The sequence below is a fragment of the Trachemys scripta genome, chromosome 4 (assembly GCF_013100865.1).
Source record: "Trachemys scripta elegans isolate TJP31775 chromosome 4, CAS_Tse_1.0, whole genome shotgun sequence".
In the NCBI taxonomy this organism is placed as follows: Eukaryota; Metazoa; Chordata; order Testudines; family Emydidae; genus Trachemys; species Trachemys scripta.
Window position 1 is genome coordinate 56,354,598 of NC_048301.1, and position 24,095 is coordinate 56,378,692.

General features: G+C 39.7%; 1 protein-coding gene across 4 annotated transcripts in view; it reads right to left on the reverse strand.

Moving 5' to 3' along the window:
- Positions 1–24,095, reverse strand: part of FMN1 (formin 1) — a 369,260-nt gene that overhangs the window by 125,544 nt on the left and 219,621 nt on the right. For all 4 annotated transcript variants that reach the window (XM_034769715.1, XM_034769716.1, XM_034769719.1 and 1 more), the window contains 3 exons: positions 20,430–20,517; positions 3,006–3,067; positions 686–774 (listed from right to left, as the gene is read on the reverse strand). In XM_034769715.1, coding sequence (XP_034625606.1) covers positions 686–774; positions 3,006–3,067; positions 20,430–20,517 — 239 coding nt within the window. The remainder of the gene's footprint in view (positions 1–685; positions 775–3,005; positions 3,068–20,429; positions 20,518–24,095) is intronic.

The following is a 24,095-nucleotide window of genomic DNA, read 5'->3' on the forward strand; positions in this document are numbered from 1 at the left end:
CATCCACACGTTTCCTCCCACTCTCTCTTATACCAAAGATGACTGAGCAGCAGCATAGTGAAGAGTAGAAAAGAGCAAGGCAGTTGAGGGGCCTCAGTGTGGGAACACAGGTGGTAAGGAGAGTGTGATGGAGGCCAGTGGACGGGGAGGAGAGCAGTAAGGAGGAAGGAGCAGCAGGGAGGGAGCAGAAACTAGTGCTAGACATAAATTTGGGATCAAATACATTGTTTTAATAAAAGATAGGTTCATTCTGAATTATAGGATTATAATTCCATTTGGGAATTCGCACGATTTGAGTTTTGCTTTTAGGTTTTATTATAACAGCAACTTCTATGGCACCTTTCCATCCAAGCACATCACTGCTTTACAAATATTAATTCAGGCTCGATGCCTAGGAGAGGAAGATAAGCATTTTAAAAATGAGAGCATGCAGGCACAGAAATTGTGACTGGCTCAAGGTCATGTAGCAAAATCAGTATATTTCATCTGTTGTAGTGGTCCCAGTCAATGCAACATTATATGCACTACATCAAAAAAAGGGACAATGTAATCAGTTTTCATACCATCTCTTGAAATATGGATTTTTAAAAAGTGTTAACCAGCCAGAATTCTGTCCCTACACTCCCTCAACCTCCTAGCCAACGGCCATTCTGCATAATGGAAAAATATTTTAAAAAAATCTTACTGTTCTGGTTTGTCCAAGAGCTTCAGTTCCTCTTCCTTTGAAGTCTCATAATACTGCTTTATTTTCTCCAGTTCATCCTTTTGCGCTCTCTGTGTGATTGTAATTAGAAACTAGCAATGAGAAGCTTTCCTTTTAAATACAATCAACCCATCTTATTATTTGCTGATCTCTAAAAATTCCGCCCATTCTCTTTTTACTTACTTTCCCCAAATCACACATGCTCCTAAAAATGCACAGAGCCTCACTTCATGTATTCTATATATACTAGTGTGAGTGAAAGTGGATCTATATGCTAAACTCATACCATTGTCTTTTGCTCAAGGTCAAAGATATAAAAATGTGACTGGTAAAATATATTCTCATCCTGATATCAGTAATAACTTAACAATTATGCAGGTTCTTTTGTCTGATAAAGTTTCTTGATAAAGTTGAGAACACGCCTTATTCAACAAATCCTTCATCTGCTTTACTTAAGTTGGCTTTTTAAAAACATGTTTCTGGTAATCCATTTTAGCGTAAATCTCCCCTATTCTACCAGTAATGCTTTTTTTTTTCTCCCCCAAATTTGGTAAGGACTTGATTCAATATAATTAAATTTGTTCAGGCTTCCTTACCAAAAGTCACTGCTTTTCCACATTCCCACATGTACACAAGTTTTTGTCATGCAGAAGTGGGGTAATATTAAAGATGAACAGGGTACTCTGTACTATTTCTATAGGGCATTCCCCTTCTCTCTCTAAGGGATGTTGATAAACATTTTTTCTTTCTGCTTACATTCAATAGAGTACAATTCAACAGAGTATAATTTGTATTTCATTTTCTTTATAACACAATTCTGAGTTGCCTATGTGTCCCTTGTAAGACACTATACAAGAACATGAAAAATTATTATTAAAAAAATGAGAGGTAGGCCCAAACTGCTACTCTAGACTCGAACAGTCCCAAACTCAGGGGAGATTGAGGTCTGCAGCTGAACTTTGTGGCCCTGCTAAAATGAGAACATTCTTAAATGGTCACCATTATACAGTCTATTTTTCCAACGTCCCCCAGGAATGATACTTAGTATACAGATCAGGAGATGGAGTTGAATTATGAAGAACACTTGATATCTTTTAATGTTACTCACCTATATGATTCAAGACTTATTTTCTCTGTTTTGTCATTATATTTATCTTGGCTGGATCCAACTGAAGAACTTTTCTGAGTATTTTCCCCTCTAACTACAGCCTAGCCAGGGTTTGCACCTATAGTGCTGTTTCCCTCACCTTAGGGACAAGTGCTCTCATGACAGAGCCAGCAGGATATAAATACAGAAAGTTGCTATAAACCCATCATCACATTCACAGAACTATTTCTCTATTTTCATTTTGTAGTTGAATTTTGCACCTGTATTATTTAATTCCATGAAGCATTTTGTGATACTGTTTTATGAAGGTCACAATACAAAATCAAATTTATTCTATTGCATAGCAGATTAATACCTCTGTGCACCAAGATCTAAATCTTACATTACAGAAGGCCTTCAAATTGTCCCATGCTCCAGTTTTCACAATCAGCTCCTAAACATATGTTTCCAAATTTCCCTTCCCATTTTATAGAGTAGAGAGAGGGAGTGGAGAAAATCCCTTCCCCACAGTGAGTTTGGGAATATTCCTTCCCAGAGCTTAAACACTTCAAGGTCAAAGATATCTCCTTGCAGAGTCCTGTAGATGCTTTGCTTCCCCTTCCTCTGCCAGTTACTCTGCCTCATAACTCAACTCCCTCTAGAGCTTCCTGGTTACCAAATAGAAAGAAAAAACACAAGCTATTGCACACTGTATTGTGTTGTAGAATAGTTGGCTGGGGAAGGCAAGACAAAGCAAATCACATAGTATGCCTTAAAAGTAGTCTTAACGTTTGGGGGGGTGAAGATCTGGAGAGACTCTGGCCCCGCCTCTTCCCTGCTGGCTCTGCCGCCTCTCCTTGCTCCCTCTGTTGGGGGGAGGGGCTGTGTCCCACCTCTCCCTCTCTATACCCGTTCATAAGCCGACCCCTGTCTCTAGTGCTTCCCTTTTTTACTAAAAAAGTTGTTTGGCTTATGAACGAGTATATACAGTATATTCCCCACAGGAGACTTGATCTGGCAAAATACATGCATTGTGTTGGCTTAACTACATTTTGAAGATATCCACTAATACATACATTCATTTTTATATACTCTCTTTTGTGTAATATGGTCACAAAATAAAACAGTATTTATTCTTTGAGTGTGTTTGCACTTGGTAAAAATCTGAAACTATGAACATTGTGCTGTTTCACATGATGTTTTCCTCATACTTACATTCTCATACAGTGCTTCCAGTGTTTCCAGGTCTACTATGGAGTCATCCACATTTAGTGTAGCTGAAAAGGACAAAATAACAAATTACATACTAAAAAAAACATATTGGGTTAACCTCTGTTTTCTAGGTAGCATATCTTATAGATCACAACTGGACAGAAAACAGAATTGAACTCACGCAAACTTTTTTTGAAGTTTTTGAAATTCTTTTGTCCTAAATTGGGAGAAAATCATAAATTCTAAATATGTCACAGGAGTTGAATTTTCACAACATTAAGTTTCAGAAAACTGTAATGAATTTTTTCAGCTTGCTCCTGGGGCTGCCTGACTCCCAGTGCGGGTGGCTCTCTAGGTTGGCCATAGAGTTGGGGCACCTAGGCAGTCGGGGAACTGTCCGCCCATGGAGTCGGGCAGCCTGGGACGCTAGCCTGGGATGGGAGCCGGCTCCGGGAGCAAGCTGAAAAAATTCATCACTGTTCTCCAGAAATGGACTTTTTAAAAATTTAGCTCACTTGAAAAATTAATTTTTTGACTTTTTCCCAATTTGGGACAGGCTGCTCGGGACCCTAAGAACCCAAGGAACTGACCAGCTGGCCACCCAGCATCCTGGGTTGCTTGGGGAGCTAGACAGCAAGGAGCCAAGGAAGTGGCCAGTTGGCTCCCTGGCACTCCAAAGAGCTGGCCAGCTGGGGAACCTGAATTCCCTGGCTTCTTAACAGCTAGGATGTCAAGGAGTCAAGAGGCTGGAAGCCCTGGTAGCCTAGGCTGGCACGGAGCCATGGAGCCTGGAATTGCTGGATCCCCAGCAGCCTGCTAGGTGGGCTGCTGACAGGCTGGGAAGCTTGAGGAGCTGTGCAGCAGGTGAGCTGGCAGGAAGCCAGGCAGGTTTCTCTTAAACGTTGTCAGAACTGACATGTTCCTGCAGAATGTTTTGATTTCGTTAAATCAGTATTTTTTATTGGAAACCCGTTCTGTGGGGAAAGTTCTAACCAGCTCTAATAGCAATATATGAACTTCTCTATTTAGCAGATTACTGTTCACTTCCTTTGCCCACTGGAATTTAAAAAAAAAAATAAAATGAAAAAGGCTAAGCTGGTTCCTACTGCAGATCTGAATTACATGGCATTATTTAATTCTATCATCTGCATGTCTCACTGCAATTTAATTTAGGCACTACATTAGTCATGTTTTTCAAAACTAAATCAGACTGCAGGTATCAGGTGCACTGTGAAGTGAATATTCACTGCCAATAAGATATTTTATGTAATGTCACACAAATGACTAAAGATCTTTCATTTCTTCTGAAAACAAAATGTGTTTTTATCAAGATTCGGAACATTACATTCATTTAGGCATATAATTTCAAGCCGCTTTGTATCTGGAATCTAAATTATCTACTTACATTAAATAGTAATAGGAATATTAATAACATCACCATCAAAACTAAGGTTTCAGTAATTTTCTATGTGACCAGTGAATTATCATTAGTTGGTACCCGATCGATACCTTAAAATTTCAGCTGTATTTGATTTCCTCACTTATATGTTGAGATATGACCACTTGCAATTTTAAAAGATATAAAAAGCTGTTGCTGCATTCGCCATTGATGATGTTTGAATTAGACAAGGCACACATCTTTAAATAATTATTCAAAAGTAATAAGGTTTCTCCTGCACTCCGTCCTACCCCACGATTTTACATTGTGAAATTAACCAGCAGGCTAGTAAATTTTCTCTGTGGCAGGCTAATTAATTTTATTAAAACGATCAGTGACATTTAGAATGCTTTAAAATTTTGTCTGTCAATTATGATTCCATCTGTTGTTGACATTACACCTTGGCGAGAGGGGCAGGAAAGTGGCAGGGAGAAAGATATTACAAATGAAAAAAAGGAAGATTTGCTTCTATATTTGTCACATTTTTAGAACTAAAAAGTTTAGACAAATACAAAAGAGCTAAACAGCTAAGCTAATTATTTTATATTCAAATAAACATAGTTAGAGATGGAATCTATTAGATCATCTATCTGCCAACTGAAGCTTGTTTTACATAAGACATTCTCTAATGTAGTATCCAGTCCTATTTCAAAAGGTCCCAAGGGACTGGGACTTCTCTTGAAAGTCCATTTCCACAGCCTAATACATCTCATTATCAAGACATTTTTCTGATTTTTTAGCTTAAATTTTCCCCTCTCAGTTTCATTTCTCTCCCATCCTATCTTGGGCTATTGAAAAATGCATTTAAAAAGGGAAGATTTTTATTATTTTTATTTTAGATTTCACCAGTATGTCTTTCCATCAGCTTCTACAGTATGTATAGTTGTTTAGTTCAAACTGGTAAATGGACTTGCAATGAAGCAATCATCAGTTTTCAGTTGATGAATGTATGATAATTTTTACTAGCTCTATGGATAATAAAAGAAATAACTAATAACAAAGATCTTAAATGTACAGAAATATAATTATAACTGATATTTTCAATTACAAAAAGTACAAGAATGATAACACAAAAATCAGGATTGTTATTATGTTAGTGCTTATATCTCCAAATGGAGGATGATTTATTGGACAGAAAAGGCTCCAACATTATGGACATTTTTCATTTTTATGCTAAATACCCAGATATAACTATTGTTAAATAAAGAACAGTACAATAACCAGTTACATTAAAATAAATTGACAGGATTAAACCAATCGTTGAGCCTTAAAAGTTTAAGGGGGGAAATTAAAATATTCAAATATATTCTAATATCTAAACTGACTTTAAACTGAATCAATAATAATCGATAATAAGCTTAAATACAAAGGAAGACAAACATGAGTTATTTTATCCTTTGAACAACTGATTACTTGTATTAAACAGCACAGAGATACTGCTTTCTGACTTAGTAGGGCTCCAATCCTACAGTTATTGCTGAGGCACAGGCAGACAGCTGAGCTCACATGCTAGCAACTAAATTGGGGCCTATGGGCCAGATTTTTAAATGTATTCAGGCACCTAAAGAATCATGTAGATGTCTTGTGAGATTTTCAAAAGTGGCAGTTGGGCAACCATGTGCTTTTGAAAATGCCTCTAGTCACCTATATGCATCTCTAGGTGCCTAAATAACTTTAATGATCTATCCCTATGTATTTTCTTCACCCACTGTCAACAAAGTTAGCATCCTTCATGTTGGAAGTACTATACAAAAATGGGAAAATGTACAATCATAACAATTTGCTTGGTTTCTTACCCCCCCGCCTCTCAAATTCTGGAGTGATGGCAGTGATCCCCAAGTTCACAGTTGCACGGTATCTGAATCTGTTATATACTATACTTAAAGTGTGTGCACTAAATTCATAATATGCTGCATAACCTCATTTGAATTGGTGCCATTTTAACAACATTCATTGAACTATATGGAAGAAGCATTCTGTGATTATTTTTACTTTTTTTTTTCAGAGCTAGATTAAAGCTAAAGCTCCTTAATCCTCTTAAAAAACATTTTGTGACTCACGTGTCTCAAGAAACTACAGTATTAAAAATAACTCCCTGATACAGTACATTTGACTGTGGTACTTTACTACATTAAATCTCATTACACCAAGACTTGCACAGGAGTAAGTTATAAAGGAGAAGTGTCAGAAATCTACAAAAGAGGTTCCAAAACAATTAATAGCTACTGCAATATCAATCATCATTGGTGGTTTTTACTTTTATCTTGCTTTCTAGTTAGCTGTCCTCCTTACACTGTCAGTTCAGTTAGAATATTTCACCTACACCTCACAATATGTCAAAAGGAAGTAGACTCATGCTGTGAAAAGCTGGTAATTTTATTGGGTTCCTCTACCTTTAAAAATCTGTTACTTGGCCAAGTCTGGTTTCTGAGCTCCTTTTTTGCAGGGAAATTGAGGCAAACATTTTTATGTGGCCCTATGGTGTCTGCACACAACAAGAAGAATTTATATACACAAGGATCATTAGTGCAGTGTTGCACCCATTAGGATATAATAACCGTCAGGGAGGACAAAAAACAGATCAGCATCGCGCATTCAAACTAACAGGCACACATAAAAATACTTGCCAACTACATTTCACATGCAGAGGCCGCTGCAAGAAATATAAACTTTTACCCAAGGTTTTAACAGAGTTACTTTTTTTATCAATCTAGCTGTAAAAAACATTCTCCACAGCACATTTTAGGGATTTGATCTATTCTTTTAATCTCTATACTTTGTTACTGCAAAAATGTACACAGAGGAAAACCTGAACGTTTAAAGCACGCCATTTGCTGTATATAGAAACTCAGACAACTATAGATCTTAAAGATTTAGTACTAAAGAGATATTTCTTTCCTGTTACCACCATTGCTGAAAGGCATGTTATGTATTTCCAACAATCTTAAGGTGGGACGTAACTGGTACTATTCCATTCATTTTAAATGGTATTTGGTTCAAAAAGGCTGCCAGAATTTACACACATTCAGCATCAGCAGCAAAGCAGTTAATGCAACAACTAAACCATGTTTAATAGAAACGTGAAAAAGTCATTTTAAAATCAGCATTTTAATAATCAAACAAAAATATGTTATTTTAAAAAACAACTCTTCCAAAATTACATTTGTTTGGACCACAGTGGGCTTAACTATTTTACACAATGCATTACTAGTAACTAAGGTTTGGTTCCAGGGGGAAAATGAAGTCCATCTTTGGAAAATTTAAATGAAGATGTCACAGATCTAGTCAACCAAAAAGTTGTTATGATTGTTATGGACAAATCTCTTCTTGGCAAAACTGCTTAACACATCCAAATTCCTCCTGTTTATCTCAGACAAATTGAGCTGATATCCTAAATTCCTCTAAAGGCTTCCTCCAACATCTGACTTTCTGTCATGTAAAAATGTTAAAAGGAGCTATAATGCAAAGAAGCACCACAGACATAATGTGGGTTTAGAACTTTAGGAAAGCTCAACTGCTGCATGAAGTCATGAGCAAAAGACTCTGGCACTAATGTTAACCTAACCACATCAGGCTTGGTGCCCTAGGCAGATTCACAAAAACATATGTTGTAAATTATCCAGAACAAAGGAAATAACTTTTAAGGGAAATTGTTTCTCAACTTCTGAGCTGTGTATGTAGCTATCTCTATTTTACACAGATAGTAATGCAAACACATTCATGCTGGACACAGTGAAGGAATGAAGAACTCACAGTATTTTCAAAGCACAAGAAGAAAAAAAAATAACACCAAACATGATAGAGAATGAAAGCTGGAATTCTGGGTTCTATGGTATTGGGCAAATTGCTTTATCCTTTTGTGTCTCAGTTTTCCCATCTGTAAAATGGAGTAATAATTAGCTACTGTGCAGAGGTGTTATGAAGTTTACTATATTAGTGTTTGTAAAGTGTTTTCTGGTCCACAAATGAAAGCTGGTATGGAAGTATTTAATATTACATATACATACACAATACAGTCTTTCAGCTCCCAAGCAAACTTGCTTCGATATTTAGCAGTGGTGCTGTTTGCTAAGATTTAGGAAGGACCTCAGGAACTCTGACTGATCTCAGATTTCATGGGGCTTGCTCCAAAAGTAATGCACAATGTCTATAGGCTATGTCTACAGGCGAGGGTACAATGTTTTGGATTATTTACTTTGGCTAATCTTGGCCATTTCCTCACCACCATTTGGAAGAAGAGTGAGTATATAGAGAACCCATACACAAATAGTTGAGGGGAATAACAAACACCATCAACCTTTCTTCCCCATCCCCCCAAACACATCATCACCAGTGAATCCTATTAATAGATTTTGTTTTCCTACATGCTTTATAATTTGAAACAGCTTTAACATAATGCTTTCATGCCATAATCTTCCGGCATCCTGGACAGTACATATTCCTTTTCCCATGGCTCTTCATCACAGAAGGAAGACATAGCATAAATCTAAGGAACCTACAGATGTGATTAGGTAGGACATACAAAAATATAATATTACATATGTGATCATTAGAGAGATTACACTATCAATGAGCTAATTTTACTCTATCGCTCAAATACTTCCAGTTATTTAATCCAGTATAATTTCAGCACTGTAAATTGCAATGTTTCTGGTGGTGTTTTTTCTTGGCGCTATGTTTCCTTACAATATGAGACACATTGTGGCCTGGTGGAAAGAATGGTATTCTTGATGTCCAAGTGGGTTGAAGCCAGGCATACATCACATGCTGCAGAGGAGGAAAGGTAAAGATCTACTTTTGACTATGCTAATCGTCTGCCTTCTTTGCTGGCCATTTTACAGAATATACAGCCGCTCAACCAATGATACAATAGATAGGATATTTTTGTTGCTTTGTAAGCAACTCTTAACTAGTATAAGACTGTGTTTATTGTTAGTTTGATTTTCAGCAAGTAAATTTTCACTTATAAAAAGGGCATTTTCCTTATATAGTAATTTCTAGGTCCAATGTCAATAGATTTCCCTTCAAGTCAACATCATACAATGGATCAACTGCAACATCATCTATTTTTATTTCTTTAAAAACACTGACATTTCTTTTATGAAACAGAAGTATATGTCTCACCAAGAAGTTATAGCTGGGCACATATTTCCTCACAATTCATTGTAACATTTTCTTATACCATCTCAACTAAACTAAAGAAAGCTGAACTAACATATAGCTTCAGGTATATTATCATGTATTTTTCTTTTGTATCTCCTGGGCATTTTCCAAACAGAAAAGAAGGTACAATCCCAGCTCTGGTGAGTCACAGTCTAAATATTTTCCATCCAGTCTCTCTGGGTGTGCATGCTCTACACTCCAGAGCTATTTTTCATCTCCAGGACACTATCCTAGGTCCCCATTCTATATGTATGAATTCCCAGCTCTCAAAAGAACAAATCTTACTCCTGAGGAACAGCAAAGTCCATGTTAGCTGCCAATCTGAGAAAATATGGTCTACTGGTAAGAGAAGGGACCAGGGAGAAATGACCTAGATTTTGTAGAGAAAATACTCGATTCCATCCAATTCTAGCCATTGATAATGAAATTTCTCCCCTGTCTGTATGCATGTCTAATTTAGCTAGTTAGTAAATATGAGTATGTTTTCAAGAGCAGTGGGCATTACTAGCTTGTGCAGTGCCACTTTATTAATTGTGACCCATCCATCCCATTCATTTAAAAAATTTAAAACTTAATTTCCAAAAGAAAAAGTGAGAGATGTTTGAAAAAAAGGCAAGGGGAAAAGAAAGGAGCGAGGGAGAGAATAAATAAGGACACCTTAAGTCTTACATTGCCTGTACAATAAACAAACAAGTATTAAGACTTATGTTCAGACCACTTTAGGCATTCTGTCTATTTGTGCCAATTAGTTATAAGCAAGGATCTCAGAAGTTCATTAAAGACTGGTGGGGAGAGGAATAACTAAATCACAGCAGAGAAATATTACTATTTGCTTTATATTACACTGCTATTGCTGACTACTTGTGTTGGGAGTTCCTTGAGTGGGCAAGTGGGGTTATAAGACACTGAGGGGCAAGGGTGCCTCTCATACATATACACAATTAGCAACAGAACTGGTTATGAAGCAAGTTGTAATATTTAACAACTGAACCACACAGGTATCCCTAAGCAACAGGTTTCCTACCTCTGCTCTATTGCTTTAGTTGAGCTGTCACTGGAAAAAAACAAATACAGAAGTGTACTTATCTGGGCAGAAGATTATTTTCACAACTGTGCAGCGGATTCAGAGAAATAAGAACTAAGCTGTATGTTGACACATCCCTTGAACTGAACCCAAATCTATGATCAGGTTTAGTAATAAATATTCCTCTCTCCCTTTCAAAAGGCTATGAAAGGACCAGAAAAAGGGGGCCTCAGAAAGTTTTATACCAAGCCTCTGAGCCACTTGATGATCACCTTTTACTACTAGAATATTTGATTTTTTTAAATGTAATGCTGACACCCCTGGATGGGCTGTTTGTGGTGGGGATTGACCTGGGAGCTCTGGATCTTAATGCATGAGCCTCTACTGCCTGAACTAGAAGACCCAGGTCTCTTAGCTAGGGCTGTAGCAGGCTCATCAATCTCTATGTGGCCTAGCCACAACTGGAGGGGGACAGAATGCCACACCACGTGGGCATAACTTACGTAAATGTAAGTTTAGATTCTGCATTACCCAGTGCAAATGATAGATTTTCCATGCTGTGTGTTCATGATGCTCAAGAGATGGAAATTTTGTGAGTACCATTATTAATGATCTAAGTAGCAGCAGGACTGTCATCATCAGTACCGTCATCATCAGTACCAGATTCAGCAGCAAAATCTGTTAAGGCACAAATTCTGAGTTCTCTAGAACATAACAGGTAGGCTTTCCCCCCCCAATTAGTTTAAAATACGACAGCACTAGCAATGCAAACTTGGTGTTCCTTTACATCACTGAAAGATTATTTTGGGGCTAACTAGTCTACATATACATTAGCTCTTGCCAAAATTATTGTTCTGTATTTGGGTTGCCCACCGTCTAGCATATATTCTGAGAAGGAATGAGAATGGCCATTTATCTACAGAAGGTGAACTTCACTCTCTCTGAGAAACATCTGTGGAAGATTCCCTTCTACAATGTGGCGTCTGCCTGTTTGCTGGCTAGTTATCAAATGCAAACCGAAACATCTGTGTGCCAGATATGGCCAATCATATGTGTTCCCACTGCTAAGCTATCTGAACTGCATGCCAGTTACTTGACTTTAATCAGATTTAGAGGGGATCCCTTGGAGGTAAAAAGCCCACAGCATTTTAAGCAGCATTTACATTTTATTGTAACTGCTCTTGTTTATCTTCTCACTAATTTTGCAAGTGTCTGTATCGATGTGGCAGTTCTTCATTCCGTAGTAATACTAGCCAAAGAATTTATTTGGGGATAATTTGTTCAGGTGTCAATAAGCCCATACCTTTATGATAGCAGATGGAGAAGCAGTATTTGCTGTGCTACTTCTGGGTGTGATCAACTCTGCCATCATGAGTCTCAGTTCTGGCTGACTCCAGCCAGTAACATCCAATAAGGGCCCTGGCTCAGAGTTCCGAGTGAAGGCCAAGGGCAGACCCAGAAAAGAAGGAAAAATATTTCCCAAACAGCAGTAAAGGTGGCTGATCTATGACCTCAGAACCATCTGCTCCATGTGGAAGGGATTCTGAGAAGAGGGCTGGTGTCCCCAAATCACCATATTACATCTCCCCTGTCTTCAGGTGACAGATGGAATCAAGGAACATCCAATAAAACATGGTCCACACTTTAGGCTGAACTCCCTAATGACTATGGTGTTCACAAATGATTTCAGAAAAATCCACCAGATTTGCCACCAGGAATGTACAAACCCTAAATGATGTCAGGTACCAGGTTTTGTTAGTTCAATAGTTGAAAAGATACAACATTGCAATTGTATAACCAAGGCAACGACTTGTGAAACATGGTCATCATTCTGTGAGGATGCAGGTCTTCTGTATTCTGAAGGAACTAACTACATAAATTAGATGGCACTCATCCTCTTTCCACCATTTAATAAATCATTCAGTGTGGCACCCTATTTCTGATGGACTACTATATGCCACGTTGACGTGGTGCCATGCACAGCTATCCATTGTTGTAGCTAAGGATGCTAATAAAGACAAATTCTATTAGTAGCAAGAAGCAATGGCTCAATCTGTTTCACTGCACAATGAACTTATTATTCTTGGATATATGAACACTAAACCAAGTTGTCCCAGAAATGCCTTTGAGACTATTCTTGGCCCATTTTGCTCTGAAACCATAAATAACTCTGAGATTTCTCTCTTTTTACATGTCTCATAATATTACCATTACTGGAAGTTGATTCAGGTGCTTAGATATTCATCTGGAAACCTGGATAACCAACTATGCTTGGACGAGGAAGGAGCTGAGCCATATATTGGATCATAAAACAGTAAGGTCATATCGGGTGTACACAGAGGTACAGAAGTCCCAGCAAATACTGACCATCATCTCCTTGTGCTAAAATGGCAATTACCCTCTGATTTCAAAAGGAGTGCACCTGTTATGAAACATAGGCACAATGCATCTGTGAACATTCAGCACTTGCTAATAAGTACTCTGTCACAGTGTGCAACAAATTTGATGCACTTGGCACTCTCCCAGATGATGCAGAATCAGCTTGGACAATCATAAGCACGGTCATCCAAGAAGTCATAGATGCCATTCCAAAACTGGAATTCTACATGCAACACCCTTGACTAAATTGATCAGACATTTCAAATTTTGCAAAAGAAATCTGAGACCAGACAGTGCCATGACAATGGGGTATTTTTTGAGCAAGAGTAAAAGTGGATCATGAAGCTTATTTTGAGAACTTGGCAAAAGAGGTAGAAGAAGGAAGAAGATCTAATAAATTATGATCTGCAAGTTATTCAATCACTTTGATCCAAAACTGGACTTTGTGCAGGGTTTATGCTGATAAATAAGGCTGATGATAAAACATGCTCAACCTAAGAAGAAGTCCTACAAAGATGGAAAGAATATTATAAGACTGTGCTTAACTATCCTGAACAACTCCATGCTCAGATCTGGACAAGTTGATAGATGAAATCCCTGATTCCGAAACCTCTGCATTGGAAGAGGTCCATTCTGCCATAAAGAAACTCAGAAGAGAGTGTACTGCTGAACCCAACAGCATAACACCCAAACTTCTCAGGTGCACTATAGAGCCCCTAAGTGTAGCATTATTCCAATTTTTTGTCCACGCTTGAACCACAGGGAAGGTACCAATGGTGAGGAAGGAAGGGATCATCATTCCACTTTATCAGGATAAAGGCCCATGCACATAGTGCAGCAGCTACAGGCCAATAACTCTGCTTTCTGTTCCTGAAAAAAAAAATGGCTCATCAGTCACTCCTAGCTGGCACTTTTTGGTTATACAGCTCACCTCAAAGATGAAGCCCATTCACTCTGAGCCCTGAAGATTGGACTTGAAGAAAGAAGGGGACAGTGCCTGGCCACACACAGCCATCCAGGATTAACCTGGCTGCACAAGCTCAGTAGTAATCCAGTGAAACTTTTAGACACCTGCAATAAAGCTGTGCGATGTGGCCATGGACATTCAGTGCTATGGACTTATGGAGTTTAAGTGTACTGTTATTGTTGAGACAGGGTAACCCAGGCAGGTTGGATATCGTGGATGAGGCTTAGCTCAGTTTTGTATGTTTGATTGTTTAAACCAGTGGCTTTCAACCTGGAGTCCACAGCCTATGTCTAAGATTTCCAAAGGGGTCTGCATCTTCATTCAAAATTTACCGCAGAAGATGTGGTAGTGGTAAATATAAACTGTATAAACCTTTTAAAATAATTATTTTTTCCTTCATTAAAAAAATCAATTACACAATATGATACATGTGCCATAGGTGATAATTTACTATGGTCTCCATTCTGAAGTCTCTGGACTCATGAAGAGGAGGTTAGTCTGTATTCCACTGAGGATTATGCACATGGGCCATGCACCCAGGGCCAGGGCTTTTAATGTAGTGGTGTCCATTGGTCCGCATATGCACCCTTGTTCTGCCTCATAGTTTTGACTGAGGCGATAAAGGGTGGGGTGGACCAACTGCACCCTCAGTTCCTTCTCCACCACAAATCAATCGGATCCACAGCAGAGGGGAAAGAAGGAGGGATTGGAATACAGATAGATAGGGACCACGCATCTCAAACAACCTCCAATTCCTCCTCTTCCCTGAGTGATGTATTCATTGACAAGTGGTATCTAATTAGGAGGAGGGTGAGAGGAAGATGATGGAACCATGGAACGGAGAGCAGCCGCATCAAACGAGGCATCTGTCGCACAGTCTTGAATCGGGGCGTAATGGGAAGAGAAAGTGTGCACTGAACTCCAAGTGGCGGCCTTATCTATGTCCATGAATGGCATGTCGTGAAGCATGGCCATAGTTGATGCTTGGACCCTTGTAGAATGGGCTTGTACCCCAAGGGGTGGAGACAGTGAAAAATATCCTTGACCACGGAGTCGTGTAGTTCCCATTCGTGGTTGGCCAGGAAATCCTGCTCAGAGCAGCTGCTGAGTTCCCAGAAGATAAGCCCCTGACAACAGGATACTGTGTGCGATGCACCATTTCCAGAGCGAACTGCTTCCACACAAAGCAACAGCGACCTGGTGCCCTCTTGTTTGTTTCTGTAGTAAATTATAGTGATGTTGTCCAACATGATGAGAATATGGTGGGAGTGGATGAACAAGAGAAATGCGTGACATGCTCTCCATACTGCCTTAAGTTCTAGGATGTTGATGTGCATCCTGGATTCCCAAATGGTCCAAATCCCTGCCATCATGTGTTCTCACATGTGGGCAGCCCATCTGTTAAGTGATGTGTCCATAATGATCATCATGCTTAGGGAGGATGGAAGGAAAGGCAATCAGGTGCAAATCTGATTTGGGTCCATCCTTTACCAAAGGGAGGAAAGAACCGTGGGGTGGAGCAGTCATTAGGGTGTCCATGGAGTCGAGCATCGGAGAATGAGCTTTCTGTAGCCACGGAAGCAAAGAAGAGTAAAGGCAGTGACATACATGCATGCCACCACATAGCCAAGAAGGGAAAGGCAAGTTCTGGCTGGAACAGAAGGACTGTAAGTCACCGAAGCAATCAGTTCTAGCAGGGCCAGGAATTAGTCCTGTGGTAGGTAGGCATATGCAGAGACCACGTTGATGTACGCCCCGTTGAACTCCAGAGACTGTGTGGGGTCCAACATTGATTTTTCAGTGTTTACACTCACCCCCAAGGAGGAGAGGAGTAGAAGCAGCAGGGAAGTCGATGCTCGAGCTCTGTGTCTGGATTGCACTGCCAGCAGCTAGTCATTGAGATAAGGGAAGATGAGAACACCTTGATGCCAGAGGTAGGCCGCCACTATAGAAAAGACCTTGGTGAAGACCCAGGGAGCAGCGGTGAGTCTGAATGGTAGAATCCTGTATGGGAAGTGCCAAGGGCCCACAGTAAACCTCAGAAATCGTCTGTGGGTCAAATGGATATCTACGTGACAGTAAGAGTCTTGCATATCAGGAAGTAGGTGGAATAGAACCCTGTATCTTGAAAGGCTGTGGCATAGGCTCTATTGCCTCTCTCTGTAGGAGGTAGTCCACCTCCAGGGCAAGGATACTGCTGTGAGAGTGGCCCTGGAGGCAGGATCAGGATGGGGGATGTGGATGAGGTAGTGTTGTGAACTTGATCATATAGCCATGTTAAATGACACCCAGAACCCACTTGCCCAATGTTATCATGTTCCAGGCTGGTAGAAATAGCACTAGATGACCCCTGAATGGAGTGGAGTGCAAGAACGGTGGGTTGCAATTTGGTTGACGGCTCTCTAGATGCACTCAGAAACATAGCTTATGCAAAGATTGAGTGTGTGGTGTCAAGGACTGTGCTGATGGGCCAGGCAGATGGGGCCATTGGGTGTTTTGATGCTTGTGGGGAGGCTCATAAGACCACTGGTGGAAAAACTGAGGCACTCTGTATCATTGTGGAATAGGTGGCCAATAGAATTTGCATTTGGGTGCTGGTGTATAAATGCCCAGAGATCACAGATTGGCTCTAAGGTCTTTGAGTGAGAATAGAGAATGTCAGTCTTCTGGTTGAAGAGGTGAGATTCATTGAAGGGGAGTTCCTCAGTTGTGTTCTGTACCTCCTTGGGAAACCAGAAGAATGTAACCAGGATTCTCTCCTCACGATAATCCCTGTGGCCTTAGTGCACAAAACGTGTCCGCCAAATCTACCATGGCCTGGAGCGTTGTCCTGGCAACCAAGCTGCCTGCCTCTAAAATAGCCTGGAAATAGGCATGGCCCTGCTGGGGAAGCTTGTCTGCAAATTCTGCTAACTGGCCATAAGTCAAAAAGCCATGCCTGGCCAGTAATACCAGGTAATTAGAGATGCGAAACTGAAGTCTGAATGATGAAAAGACCTTACAACCCAGAAGGTCCAGTCTCTTACCCTCGTCAGTCAGAGTGGAATGTGGGTGCTGCTGTCTAGCCCACTCAGTGCCAGCTTGAATAACCAGGGAATTGGGTGAGGGGTGAGAAAATAGAAACTCAGACTCCTTCCCCAGTACAGAGTACATCTTTTCTGCCTCCTTCGGGGTGGGTGCACAAGTTGCCGGGTATGCCAGATGGTGCAGGCCAGTTGGAGAATGGCATCATTGATCGGTAGCACTACTTTGTTCTGATATTGATGCATGCAAAATGTCCAGTAACCGATGCTGGCTGTCCTGCACCTCCTCCAGTGGAATGTGGAGGGCCTCAACCACCCTCCTTAACAACTCCTGGAACTGGTGGTAGTCATCCATGGGGGGAGGAAGGAGTTGAGGACATTGCCACATCCGGAGACGAGGAGGGGAGCTGCTCCAGATCTGGCAGTACCATTGGAGTCAGGCTGGTTGGTGCATCCTCCAACCGTGGTTCCAAATGTCTACCCAATGAAGGCCAGACTGGTGAGATGGGGGCTTCTTTTGAACAGATCCAAAAGGTTCTAAAGGCAGATACTGGGGCCAAAACTCCCAGTATGGCCAACCAGGCGGATCTGGCAGTTGCTGTGGTGGTCCCCATGGAGCTGGGTACCAATGGCTCCTGGGTTGAGGGAAGGGAGAATATTGCCACTGGGCCAGCAGAGCCTTCGGCTATTTTTGCTGTTGGTATGGGAATGGTGGATCATGTGCACCATCTGAATCTTCCAACACTGAGAAGTCAGACCCTTGTTCAAAAGGCGAAGCTGCCGGAACCGGCAAAACTGAGAATATCCTAGGGGAGCACTCAGGAACATGACCTGAAGGTGGCAAGTCCAAATCAGGGGACCAGAGTCTCTTTGGAGCCAAATGCACTAGAAGATGCAGGGATTTCATCTCATCTAGGGCAAACAGTTCATGAGGTCCAGGAACCGACTTGAGTCTCCCAGTGTCATTCCACAGACAGAATCAGAGCTGGAACATGGGCAGAAGGCTGCTTCAGAACTGATGATTCCTGTGGTTCCGGCAATACTGATGAAGAGGAGATATGAGATTCAGTGACTGGAATCGGCAGGTCTGGCATTCTATGTGACTTCTTGTAGTGTTTGTGGGCCTTGAAACATGCCGTTTCTCCATGGTCAGAACTCGTGGAGGATGCAGTGTCTTCCTTAGGCCGTAGCACTGGTATTGGTGGAACTGGACTGGAGCTCCATGGTAGGGGGCACATTCCTCGACTGCTCAGGCTGATGTACAGAGAGGTTGCTCAGCCTTGATCTAACTGCGGGTACTGGCAAGGAAGGAGAGGCAGACACTGCCCCTGAATGTGACATGGGCTTCCCCCAAGAAATAAAAGCAGGGTTGGTGCTGTCGCTGATTGAAAACAAGTGAGGGCAGGAAGTGCAGATCTTGAACCTCAGCATCTTCAGCATAATCCAGTATCCAGGTGTGGGTGCTAGGGGTGGACGGCAGGGAAACCACCAAAGCAGTGTCCCAAAGTCCTTAAATCCTAAGAAAACTACTACTAACACCACCACCAACTACTACTACTACTACTAAATAACACCCCACAATAAAATGATAAGTATATACAAGAAATTCTGAAAGTGCATCACAAGAGATGAAAGAAAAGCAGAAGCTCCGACTTGGACCATGCAACATTGAGAAGGAATTGAGGGTGCAGTCGGTCTGCCCCACCCTTTATTGCCTCAGTTGAAACCATGAGGCAGAACAAGGGCACATGCGTGGACCAATGGACACTACTACTTTTAAAAGCTGTGGATGTATGGCGCATGTGCATAACCCTCAGTGGAATACAGGTAGGGACCATCATCACTCAAAGAAGATTATAGTATTCCAAAGGCACTCATGAGTTATGCATATCATTATAATGATCCTTTCCCAGCCACGAGATTAAATGGTGATAGTTAGCAGCCCTACAAGCAAGTAATCCTCTTAGCAATAGTCAAGGTTCCATAGTGGTGAGAAGTCTACGTAAAGAAATAGAAATAAGTCTTAGTGAGGAATAGGCTGAATGTGACAGCATGAAGCAGAAGATGAACTAGTATAAGTATTACTATCATCATTATAATAATATGGGGTTCTCAGGACCATCCTCATAGCATTTGGGTGCCATCCTTAGTCCTGGGGAGTTATGATTCTTTTGTCCAGTAGTCTCATCAGACAGATCATGATTAATAGCATTTGTATTGTTGTGAAATATAAAAATGCCACATTAATACTCTGCAGCATAAGTGTCTTATCTACAAGACATCTCACAGCATGAAATAAGAGGCCTTGAAAATTTATCTGAAGAAACTTGAAGAACATCACAGGGTTTTTATGTTACAGCTGCTGCCTCTTATTAGTCTTGCCAGCAAACTATTCACAAAATTCATTACTGCAGCTAGCGTCTATCATTATGATACCTCTGACACATTATGGGAAGGCTCAAAGTTTTGCCTCATTTCTTTCTTCTTCTTGTAACCATCTGTAAGCCCTTGTTTTTTTTTTTTAAAAAAGCTAGAATGCTCCAAGGCTGTTCTAAAATTAATAATAATCAATGCCAGCAGCATCTCAACACCCCACAATTCCAAGCCAGTCTATGCCATTGTTTTCCCTCCATCACACGCAAGAAAGCAGACTTCAATTTGGAGCTTTCCAGCAGTTGTTTTAAACAAGAGTAAAAAGCTTTTTAAAATATGAAAATTACCTAAATAGTGTCCTTTTTAATATGTAACACAAGCACCAAAATACCTGATCTGTCTACGTCCCCTGAAAACTCTATAGTCAGAGACAGATACATTTTTTCCAAGCTGCTTTGGCTCATTTCTATCAATAACAGGACGTATGCACAGAATAGCCCCCATCACTTGAAAATGTACAGCTCAGTGTTCACCCCTCTTGTTGTCATATGGTTTTGGTATTTTCACTTTTGTATAAGTTTTTTACACTGCCATCGAAGCAAAAAATTAAACACCTAAAAACCCCAAAATACTATTTGTAAGTTCTCACTTGAGCTTCCCTGAGCTGAGGGCCTCTGGGGATAGGGACGGGGAAGAGGGAGAGAAAGAAGAGGAAACAAAGAAGGGAGCCAACATAAACAGCTTTGAGAGCCCACATATAGAAGGCAATCCAATAGAACCACTCTTAAAATCCAAAACAGTTATACATGAAAAACACAACACTAAAATCATAACACTGGATGTGACATATAAAATCAAAATTAAAGTCAATTAATTACCAGGGAAAAGAGCTGGGTTTCTCATATGTATTTAGTTGGGAAACTAATTCTACTTTTTCTTGTTATTATACTGACACCAAAAAAGGAACACACATAAGAGCACCCATTTTCATTCACTTTTAGAAAATATATGAGAAAATTTCCATGTAAATAAGTTATATCAAGAGTTTTGTAACTCTCACCTTGTTGAATATCCCTCATTTCCAGGTGCAAACTGGATATCAAAATTCCTACAGTTTGAGATCGCTTTCCATCCAGCAGTTTGATAATCTGGAATTATAAAACAAAATGCTATTGTCAAAATTACCAAGCTACAAAAGCTTTCATTATCAAAGAAGAGCTAGAAATGCTAATTTGTGAGTTAAATTGAATGCTGCTCAACCCTTTTTATTATTTAAATGTGGTATAAATATATGATTATCTCAATCTTCTCCTGGCCTTCTGTAGCCATGTATATAGGTGACAAGACATCAGCTTCTTCAAATTAGTTAAACTTTTCAGTTCAAAAGGGACCACAAAGCTTGGACTTCAAATAACGGTAGTAAATACAACTCAGTTCCAAAATGTAATTCATACCAGCGCCAGTAAGTAAAGATCATCCTTTATTTGTAGGATACTGTCTACCAGTAAGAGAAACTCACATCAGAACTTTATTCAAGAAATGCATATTCTTTCCACTTACCCCAACTAGGAGAATGTGGTGCAGGAGTGTGAGATATTCTGAGTAGGACTGTTGATTAATTGCAGTTAACTCATGCAATTAACTCAAAAAAATTAATCACCATTAAAAAATTAATGGGGATTAATTGCAGTTTTAATTGCACTGTTAAACAATAGAATATGAATTGAAATGTATTAAATAAATGTTTTTCTACATTTTCATATATATTGTATTCTGTGCTGTAACTGAAATCAAAGTGTATATTATTTTTATTACAAATATTTGCACTGTAAAAATGATAAACAAAATAAATAGTATTTTTCAATTCACCTCATACAAGTACTGTAGTGCAATCTCTTTGTCGTGAAAGTGCAACTTACAAATGTAGATTTGTTTTTGTTACATAACTGCACTCAAAACCAAAAAAATGTAAAACTTCAGAGCCTACAAGTCCACTTAGTCCTACTTCTTGTTCAACCAATCGCTAAGACAAACAAGCTTGTTTACATTTACAGGAGATAATGCTGCCCTCTTCTTATTTACAATGTTACCAGTAAGTGAGAACAGGCATTTGGATGGCATTTTTGTAGGTGACATTGCAAAATATTTATGTGCCAGATATGATAAACATTCGTTTGCCCCTTCTTGCGTTGGCCACCATTCCAGAGGACATGCTTCCATGCTGATGACGCTCATTAAAAAATAATGTGTTAATTAAATTTGTGACTGAACTCCTTGGGGAATTGTATGTTGCCTGCTTTGTTTTACCGGCATTCTGCCATATATTTCATGTTATACCAATCTCAGATGATGATCCAGCACAAGTTGTTCATTTTAAGAACACTTTTGCTGCAGATTTCACAAAAGGCAAAGAAGGTACTAATGTGAGATTTCTAAGGATAGCTACAGCACTTGACGCAAGGTTTAAGAATATGAAGTGTCTTTCAAAATCTGAGAGAGACAAGCTGTGGAGCATGCTTTCAGAAGTCTTAAAAGAGCAACACTCTGATGCGGAAATTACAGAACCCAAACCAACAAAAAAGAAAATCAATCTTCTGCTGGTGGTATCTGATTCAGATAATGAAAATGAATATGCATCAGTCTGCACTGCTTTGGATTGTTATCAAGCAGAACCATCATCAACATGGATGCATGTCCCCTGGAATGGTGGTTGAAGCATGAAGGGACATATGAATCTTTAGTGCATCTGGCATGTAAATATCTTGCAACGCCGGCTACAACAGTGCCATGAGAACGCCTGTTCTCACTTTCAGGTGACATTGTAAACAAAAAATGGGAAAGCATTATCTCCTGCAAATGTAAACAAACTTGTTTGAGCGACTGGCTGAACAAGAAGTAGGACTGAGTGGACTTGCAGACTCTAAAATTTTTATTAGGGGTATGGAATGGCTTCCATATGAGGAGAGATTAATAAAACTGGGACTTTTCAGCTTGGAAAAAAGACAACTAAGGGGGGATATGATAGAGGTCTATAACATCATGATTGGTGTCGAGAAAGTAAATAAGGAAGTGTTATTTACTCCTTCTCATAACACAAGAACTAGGGTCACCAAGTGAAATTAATAGGCAACAGGTTTAAAACAAAAAAAGGACGTATTTCTTCACACAACGCACAGTCAACCTGTGGAACTCTTTGCCAGAGGATGTTGTGAAGGCCAAGACTGTTAGGGGGTTCAAAAAACAACTAGATAAGTTCATTGAGGATAGGTTAATCAATGGCTATTAGCCAGGATGGTGTCCCTAGTCTCTGTTTGCCAGCAGCTGGGAATGGGAGACAGGGAATGGATCACTTGGTGATAACCTGTTCTGTTCATTCCCTCTGGGGTACCTGGCATTGGCTACTGTCAGAAGACAGGATACTGGGCTATATGGACCTTTGGTCTGACCCAGTATGACCATTCTTATGTTTTGTACATAATTCTACATTTGTAAATTCAGCTTTCATGATAAAGAGATTGCACTACAGTACTTGTATTAGGTGAATTGAAAAATACTATTTATTTTGTTTTTTTCAGCGCAAATACTTGTAATCAAAAATAAATATAAAGTGAGCATTGTACACTTCGTATTCTGTGTTGTAATTGAAATCAATATATTTGAAAATGTAGAAAACATCCAAACACATTTAAATAAAAGGTATTCTATTATTATTTAACAGTGCGATTAATTGTGATTAATTTTTTTAATCACTTGACAGCCCTAATTCTGAGTATGTCTCAAAGCCCTCAGGTGACCTGATAATTTTAATTTCACTACAACCCATCCTCAAGTCCTCACTTCCCAACACATGGTCTTCTTGATCAAAGAAAGCTGACGGCTTTTCCTATGGCTACCTCTCAACACAGCCCCTAAAACACTCCGAGATTGCTGAAAAGTTCTTCTTTCCAATGATGACTGAGCATCTGTCACCAAAGCCCAGGAAGAGTGAAGGACTTTGACCATCTTTTGAATATTAGATCATACATGTTAGTGCTCTGTGTTGAGCCCAAACTATTTTTGTGTGGGGGGAAGAAGGGGGGAAGATGCTAGCACATTAAAATGAACAAAAGATCCATATTCTGGTATGTATTACCTCAGAGCGGGGATAGGTACATACATAAAATACTGAAAGGTGAACCTTCAAAGTTTTGGAGGTTTAGTTCAGCTTTTGGCACAGATAGATCTGAGATGCAAAATTAGGATTTGAAGCCAAATTTGACCCAAGTTTTGCGATGTTTGTATCTGTGGTTTGGTTTGTACCATTAGAGAGATATGATAGGAAACAAGTCACAAAATTCAGATCCAGAGATGAACTTCCTCAAAATTCAGGAGGCGTTTCATATCCAGGGTCTTGACTCAGGACCATCTCTCGTTAATTAATTTGAAAATTCAAACACTTCACCAAAATCAGCCTCTCTTCAATCTAGATTTCAACAAGACTGGAAACTTGCACAAATAAATGCTTAATAGAGGTTTCCAGCACAATATGTCTGGGAAAATACTGTGAGAAACTGAATTTTAATCCCACCAACAGAGGCATTCAAATATAAATCGAAACAAACAGTTAAACTTTTCCAACCCCCAAAATCATGATATAAGTTTTGTTATCCCAAAAATATATTTTAGTGGCTCTCACAATAATGAAAACTGCAGAGTACGATATGGTTTAAAAAACCTCATACTAATT